The sequence below is a fragment of the Orbicella faveolata genome, unplaced genomic scaffold (assembly GCF_042242905.1).
Source record: "Orbicella faveolata isolate gen_17 unplaced genomic scaffold, um_ofav_v1 contig_46, whole genome shotgun sequence".
Classification (NCBI taxonomy): Eukaryota; Metazoa; Cnidaria; class Anthozoa; order Scleractinia; family Merulinidae; genus Orbicella; species Orbicella faveolata.
This window is the reverse complement of record NW_028301576.1, coordinates 24458848-24467359: the sequence shown is the minus strand read 5'-3', so window position 1 is coordinate 24467359 and position 8512 is coordinate 24458848. Positions and strand designations below refer to the sequence as shown.

Below are 8512 nucleotides of genomic sequence, written 5' to 3'. Positions count from 1 at the left end.
ACAAGGTCACGCAATAAAAAAATAACAATTTTAAAACCATTCAGTGATTAAAGTCAAGACAGTCAAGAAATTGTGATCATTGTTATAGGCAATAAATGAAGAAGACACTTCTCAAAGTTTTAGGTCTGTGCGTTTTCCCAAACTTCAAATATTCGTCGAGGTATTTTGCACCCCCCCTCCTGGCCAGGGGGGGTGGTCAGAGCACTTCTGGCCGCTGAGATTGCCTTTGAGCTGTTTGCGGTCGTGGTTTTGCGAATACGCGGTCAGATATGCTTTTCGAGAAACGCGATCGTAGCCTTATGTCAAGCACCGCCATAATTCTGAAATTCAAACAGTGCTGGTTTCCATTAGTAATACTAACCGGATCGAGTGGAGTGCTCGTAATTTACAGTAGACCTCGCGCTTCGCTCTCGTCCATTTTGAAATTACTCGCGCGATAACCCCATGAATTGTACTTCACCCGGTCCAATCACTATTACTAATTACGCAGCTGTCTTCATCAAGACTACGGACTGTGTTGCTCAATCGCTCAGAGTCGATCGAGTTCTCTGAAATATACGAAAGGACAACACCCAATTGTCAAGTAACAGTTTTTACTGGGGTGTGAAACTTAATTTTATACAGAAAACCTTTTTTCAGTAACTGAGGGGTAGAAACGATGATCTATCGGTTTTTCAATCATCCCGTGAATTTTTGCTGCTTCTCTAATTCATTCCTTTGCTTTTTTTGTACATTTACAATCCCTTTCAATTACATGTTCCGTACCAAACTCTAGGTAGTTGGGATAATTTTGACATTTTGACTTTTGAACTAAGCGACACTTGCTGCACCTAACGGTCAAACCGAGATCCAGTGAACCGACAAGAAAGCTAGGCATGCATTAATCGAGGTTTAGAATTTAATAATTTTGCTTAGTCAGGGTCAAATATCACGGTGACTGAGGTGCGCGGATGCTACTATTATGATCTAGTGACTGCCAACCCTCTCCATTTATATATTAAACTGAACAAGAAAAGCCAGTCGAAATCCAGATCAGACGTAACTAGAATCTGGCCAGAAGTTTCTGAAAACTCTCTTGCTTTAATTTCCTCCATTTATCATTACTAAGGTAGACTAGTTAGTTAAAAGTTTAATAAGCTTTATTGGGAACAGAATGTATACGCATGACATATATCTAAAATAGTAAAAACAAACTAAAAGAAAAAGAAAAGAGAATGATTTCGCGAACGGGACTAGAGTACCCATGCGAGGTGCTTCCCAGAATGTTTGTTCATTTGGCGAAACGATAATAAACTTGCACGAGTCTGCAACCCACTCATTGAGATCAGTGCCAGCTTTGAAATTCAGGATCGATCTTGATCACAACGGTGGGAAAGTCTAACTTGATACTAAAACAAATTTACTCATGACAGTTGTCATTGCAGTCTTTATCAGTTGTTATTCACCCTGTGTAATGCTTTGATGGAATATTACGTCTTATCTTAACGTAGTTTTTACACCGGTTATTATTTTAGTAGATAATCCGTATTTTATTTAGGTATTTTCCTAGCTCTTATTTTACTGCTGCGTTTCCAACTGGAATCATTTATGAAATGTTTATCACGTCAATAGCAGAGTAACATGGAAATGTTTCCACACTTCATGCTTGTTGTTTAAAGTTTACGGCATGGTATGGGGTTGTAACGGATTCACCCTGGTGGGCTCCGTACTTTTACAAACAAGAAGATCTGTTTGATCTTAAAACCGCGCTTTTAAAATTTAACTATTTTCTTAGCACTACAGTCACAACGCAGTGTACATTCGAAAGTAATCCTTGATGATTCATTCATTACTGTAGACATCACATCACTGGATCAACACAGACTATACTATTGCACCATCAGTCGTAGCCGTTGCGAAATCTCCGATGACGTAATAGTGTTAATCTGGAACTTTCTTTGGGATATGTATGGGCATGAAGATACGACCACTATTAACAACAGCTTTCTTTCTTAAAAGTCAAGTTTAAATTTAATATTTTCCTTGAGTAAAGGGCTAGCAAAGAAGTCACACGAGTCACATAATTCAAGAATTGCGTTATCGACGGCTATCTTTAGTACGGTGGTTATTTCCCTACCAATGACGTAATCATTGCATGTCCTGACATGTTCTTTGCTTGGCTTGCAAATATTTCATTTTCCTTCCGATCTATGAACTCGCTGCGATGAAAGAGCCAAAGAATTTACTTCATTTGCCTAAAACCACAAGAAATACTCGCAAACTTGCAAATAAATTAATGACCGTCGCTTCTGGCGAAATAAACTTCCAAAGTAAACACGATCTTATTAGTCACGTAGCGAAAGTGAAAGCTGCAACGTTAACGCATTCCATGGCTGACGTAATACCTTTTTTTAGCGTATTTATTAATCCCTTTGAATCCAACGCTTCGATAAAACCAAAAGAAAATATATTTTACCCACAACAAAGGAAACAATATCCGTAAAATTATCCGTGTATTAATGTTTTAACAGCTTCTGGCGGAAAAAACATCACACGTTGCGTGACTCGGAATTTGGCCGAGCGGAGGTCTGCGTCTGGTCACCGACAAAAAAAAAAAAAATAAACCACGGGTAAACCTAGAACCGCGCTCGGCCCATGGCCGCGCGGTTAACAAGGTTTCTTATGGCTTTTCTAAACCCTTGCATTCGTATGGCATACACAAGAGGATTCACAATGGAACTCGCCAAATAAATGACAAAAAGCACAACATCCATATCAACCCCTGATGCATTGGACAATTTTTTCTGTAGATCGAATGGAATGGACTTGTAAACAGCAAGGGGCAAAATGGTGAGAACGGAAACTCCAGTGACCATCAGTAATGTTACTGACAGTTTCCTTTCCTTGTGAATTGAACCATGATGTTGTGAACGAGGACTTCTTTGAACATTCACAATGATAATCATATAACAGACTGCTAGGACAAGTAAAGTGACAGCACTAAATGATGCCCATGCGTAATGTGATGCGCCTCGCAGTAAAATGGGTTGGACAATGGCGATCAAGAAAGATACAAGCCAACTTGCAACGATGATTTTAAAATAAAGCCATTTCCTTATCAAGCAATGTTTGAAGGGAAAAAGTGTTGCATGTAGCCGCTCTAAGGATATCAAGGAAAGATTGACCTGAGAAGCTATTGGGAAGGTGAGTTTAATAGCCCAAAGAATAAGTCGCGGTAATGTAAAACCGTCGCTTTTTTCATCTTTGCAGAACACGAACAGTGGTCCCGCCACGGCACCCACCAGTAGATCAGCCACAGTCAGGTTTATTATGAGGTACGTACTGCCCTTGCGTAGACGGCGGATTCTTGCGAAGGCGGCGATAGTGATGGCATTGATTATCGATATGACAAGAAATTCAGTGATGAAGACTGGAGACCAGACTGGAGAATAAACTGTAGTCATTTCTTGAAACGGAATTCAACGTTCTTTCTGAAATGGCGTTCTAGTATTTATTTGTGTCCGGCTAAAGTCAGTGAGAATAACAATAATTATTAGTAGTTTCGAAGGCTCGTAGTTTCGAACATTACGTTTTGATTATCGATATGACAAGAAATTCGGTGACAAAGACTGGAAACCAGACTGGAGAATCTTCTGCAGTCATTTCTTGAAACCGTATTTAACGTCTTTCTAAAATGGCATTCTTGAGTTTATTCCATCGATATCCCAGCTAAAGTGATTAAAAAAAAATGATATTCTAAAAACATGCTTCAGTATGTGTAATTGCTAGTTGTAGTTTAGACTGAATAATTATTTCACGGATTTCAGAAAACATAACCACATTTTGCTCGGATGTTGCTGTTTTGCTATAGAGAAACAAGCTCAATAAAAAGCAGTGTTGTGTGACAATATATGAGTCATGAACAGATGGGCGAAATTTTGTCAGCTGATTTGATGAGCATCACTTTATATTCAAATTGGGCTGATGAGTAATACCTTACTTCGTTCGGGAAAAACAAATTTTACCAATGTATGGAAAACTGGTTGAGCAAGCGTTCTTTTCGATGAGAAAGAAGTCCACCTCACTGTTCTCATTTCTGCTCCTCATGTGTTTGCCGACGGTCGTGTATCTGAGATGTTTAATATCGCGTGTTAGCGAGGAGACCTTTATTATTTAGGAGGCTTATTGCTATTCCCTATCGCTCAAAGAAACTTTTTTAACCCGCAAACCCATTTTCGTAGTATTGATTCTGTGAAATTTAAGTGTTTTTTTAAATTTTATTGCGTTAAGTATAAGAATAACACTTAATAATTCAGCAAATACTTTTTTCGTCAGCGAAAAGCTTATCCACTAGCGGAGTAAAACCGACAATAGGCCATCTGCTGGAGAGCTTTTCTTAATTCGTGAAACTGCTAATAAACTTGAGAGTTATGTGATCTTAAATGGCTCGAATATGCACCAAAGTAAAACGGAGTTAACTTGGCAATTTTGTATTCCGTTTACTCAGACGGGTTAACTAAGTTGTAGTATAAAGAACCTGGCGATCTGCTGCATAAAAACAGTCAGTTGTGATAATCTTGTAGATAACTACAGCTATTCATTGATGCAATGCTGCCCCCTCGTCATTTTAGGTGCTATATTTGTTTGGATTTTGGATTTGCGACTAAAGTTTTTCGCAACCCGACCAACGTATAATCCAAAACACCAGACAGATGCGCTGAACTGGTTTGAGAAAATTCTTTGATCTGAGCTCTTTAAATTCTCACAGAAAGATAATAAACCCCCCTTTTCGTAAAGCATTCCCGCTTACCTTGATACACAGCTTTCTCCAGAAATTAAAAGTTTATATATTTTTACATCGGTTATTTTCTTGGTGTTCCTGTTTTGTTTTCGAGTCCAGACGACATTGAGCTGCAGCAAACAAAATGGAGAATATGTAGACACTTAATCTTTGAAATTGTCATGCAACTTAATCGGGCTTAAAACGGAATTTTATGCAAAATTTCCTTGTTTGCCAACCTGACAATTAAGTCAGCCTGTCATGAAACGATCATCGATGACGTCACGGAAAGGACCAGTTGTAGACGAGACAAGCGGAATAAAACCAGTTAGGCCATCCCCCTTTTTGTCTCTGTTTAGCGTCTTCCGACCGACCCAGATTTTCGCGTTTTCAAAAAAAAAAAAGAAAAAAGAAAAAAAAGTTAGACAGAAGGCAATGAAGGCAGTGACACATTATTTCAAACAATTTTCACTTTAATTATATAGCTCCATCGAAATCCAATATTGCCAACAAACCTATTTTTTATTAATTTTTGCAAACTGTCCAAATTTAAAATAAATTGGATAGTTTTTGCTCTAACGTTTAGTTTAGCTTTGAACAAACTGTCCAATTTGAGAAAAACCTGGATACTTTCCATCAACCAATGAAATTTTAAGATAAATAAAAGTACCGAGTATTGGCCAATCACGTTGCAGCTATTATCACTGCCATCAAACGTCACCGAGTGATTGTAGCTCGTTAAGTTTTCTTATGTTAATGGCAGAATTTCCCGACTTTTCTCTCCACCTTTTTGACGTCTAAACTTTCAAATGGAGTCTTCGGCTAGGTTTCCAGAGATAGATGTTACTGATTTACTCGAGATGAGGGAGAATAAACAGAACGAGAACACTCAAAGAAGCAAAAACCTGTAATTAAGTGTTTGACCTGTGACGTGCCGAGCAAAGCGAAGTGATAAATACTGTACTTTAGAGGATTAAATATTTGCCTTGTTCATCTGTTTTTGGATCCTATATAATTGAAAGGTAATAGGACTACATGCTTGTCCAATTTGAAATAATTGGATCCAAAAAATTCCTCGGACTGCCAAATTGGACTCGGCCTACGGCCTCGTCCAATTTTGGCCGTCCTCAGAATTTTTTTCATCCAATTATTTCCAAATTGGACAGCATGTAGTCCTATTATATATACTAATGTGAAACATAAGCAATTTTTTACCTTACAGATTTTTAGTTTTTCCCTGTTCTCGTTTGATTTTAACAACGACGTCGACTTTTTCCTCCCTCCATTGCCGCGATGTTGACTTTGTAACCACACCTTGTTGTTTCCAGGTTCCACGGATATTATGCTGAGGTACCGGGCATCCCACCTCCAGACTCCTTTTCCAATTTTTTTTTCCTTTTCCGACCGACCGACCCAAAATCAGAAAACGCATTCGACAATAAACGAAAAAAAAAAGGGGGGGGGGGGGATGGCCTTACTCAAAATAAAATGGCCGCTTTTGTTGCCGATGGCCTCCACTCGTTAAGTCAGCAATTTTATTTCAGCGAATTGTGATCAAAGGTGGGATGCGCTGGTTTCCTCGAGATAGTGAGGTCAACTGTATAGCGAACATGGCACGCAAATAGAAACGAAAAAAATCAGTCAGTGAAATACATTATAGCTAGGAAATTAGCAATCAAGTGTAAATCCAATTTTGTTTCAAAATTGTATGCAGTAAACTTCCGAAAGTAGCCACCCTCGTTACCTTCGGAATAAGCAGCCTTTGGGGCTCGTTACTATCGGGGAGTGGTTACGTTCGAGAAATCGTTACTTTTCGATCGAGCTCTTTTTATAGAATAAAAGATAGAGGCTGATTCTCAAAAAAAGTTCTTAAATCTTGAGATGCAATTCATCGTTCCAGTTTAAGTGTGTGTTGCTGCCACATGGGTAGGCTGTTCATGTCTAGACCGTGTTGATAGTGCATATCCAGCCATCTTGACCAAACAAGCTTGGTCACTAAAGAATTTATTATATGGCTTTCGAGGAAATTTTTTTGGCGGAACACGGCGGGAAGTCCCGGGTGGGAAAGATAGCTCCATTCTGCCCGCTCGGATAGCCAATCACAGCACAGGATTTGGTTCATCTTGCCCGCTCACGGAGCTAGCCATATAATAATGTTTTGTACACAAACGTTACATGTACACTTGCGTTTCGTTCCTAGCAAACGGTTCTATTAATCATTGCAGTCGGGATTGGTTTCCCTTTTTTAACGTAAAAAGAGAGAACTAATAACAAGAGATAACCACGGAAGAAGTAGTGATGCCTTTTCTGCATTTATTCGACAAAGATGCTCAAGTTTTGAATGCAGGACTACCGTTCCACCTTGAAGGCCGACATTTTGCCAAAATCGTCTGCTTGGACGGCTGATTTCTAGAGGACTGTGCCATTTATAACCAAGGCTTATTCTGAGGTATTATTGAAGTACTGCTTAAGTGTACAATACACGATGTCTACGAATAATTTGTGTTATGAAACATGTCGAATTATGTTTGTAAAGATGACTGCGAAATCGAAGTTCTTGCTCGCTCGTCCAAATATGGCGCAATTGGTCAAAATACCTTTATAGTTTTTTTTGTCTAGCGCGCTTAATTTTCACGGGCAAAACTAGCCATTTAGATATGGTATACCCATGGCATAGCTCTTATTTTAGAACCTTTTATTTGTTGAGAGATTCGCATACTAGAAGAGTTATGACCCTCTAAAATCAGTCGAAATTTTACATGTAAATTAAATTGCGATAAGGTTGTTGTTAAGGCGGTGGTAAACATCTGTCATCTGTACTTGTTTCTAACGGATATCCCTCCTCTTTTGTACAGAAGATCACAAAGGCACGAACAACCCCAAGAAGAGAGCCTGTCGCGGAGTTTAAATCCACCGCCGTTTTACCTTATGTCCAAGGAGTTTCGGAGTCTTTCCGCCGCTGCCTAGAACAACAAAGCATTCGCACCGTCTTTAAGTCCGACACGACACTTCGGTCACACTTAGTGCGACCAAAGGACACCGTCAACCCGGCTAAACAAGATGGTGTTGTCTACAGGATTCCCTGTGAGTGCGGCAAAGTCTACATCGGGGAAACAGGGAAATCTATGCAGGAGAGGATCAAAGAACACGACAGGGATATACGACTCGCCCGTACCCAGACCTCCGCCGTTTCTGAACACACCCACGAGACCGGCCACTATCCTATCTGGAATGAGGTCAAGTTTATTGATCGAGATCCTCACTGGTACACACGTAGGGTCAAGGAAGCTATTCACATAAGACTTCACCCTAACAACATCAACAGGGATAGTGGAATTGAAATTCCTGAAGCATGGATGCCCACGATCACGAAACACAACAACAGGAGAACGGTACAACAGCGGACCACTGAGGGAACAGCTACTCGCCGGAACAATGGAACAATAGGAGGATCGAAATGCACCAATCACAGCCGACCTTTGTGATATAAATGATACCGTGCAATCAGTCGACCTTATCGTCTGAAGAAGATTAGCAGTAAGCAGTCGAAACGTCGCGATCTACATCTCAAGTGACTACATCGTGAGACAAACGATAATAAACTTTATTATTAAATTGCGATAGTTGTATTTTTCAAACGGCCAAGAAATAGACAAATTATGTTCACTTCAAGATGACTTTTAGCTCAGAAGAATGATCAAAGTGTAAATTACAAACTGTGTGAGTATAAAATCCATGCAAGTTCCTTTCTTT

At 39.5% G+C, this 8512-nt stretch overlaps 1 protein-coding gene across 1 annotated transcript; it reads right to left on the bottom strand.

The window, feature by feature from the left end:
- Positions 1–385: 385 nt before the first annotated feature.
- Positions 386–3496, bottom strand: LOC149099045 (uncharacterized). Its single transcript, XM_089278462.1, has 2 exons — positions 2656–3496; positions 386–1723 (listed from the first exon to the last, which is right to left on the bottom strand). Exons 1-2 carry the CDS (start codon positions 3441–3443, stop codon positions 1660–1662), a joined length of 852 nt encoding a protein of 283 aa, XP_089134588.1. The 5' UTR covers positions 3444–3496; the 3' UTR covers positions 386–1659.
- Between the last annotated feature and the right edge of the window lie 5016 nt (positions 3497–8512).

Excerpts from the sequence above, each read along its gene's own strand:
- LOC149099045 (XM_089278462.1), bottom strand. The coding sequence starts at position 3,443 with ATGACTACAGTTTATTCTCCAGTCTGGTCTCCAGTCTTCATCACTGAA. Across the intron at positions 1,724-2,655 it reads TTTAGAAAAGCCATAAGAAA|TCTTGTTTGTAAAAGTACGG; the intron begins CCTTGTTAACCG and ends TCAAACAGATCT.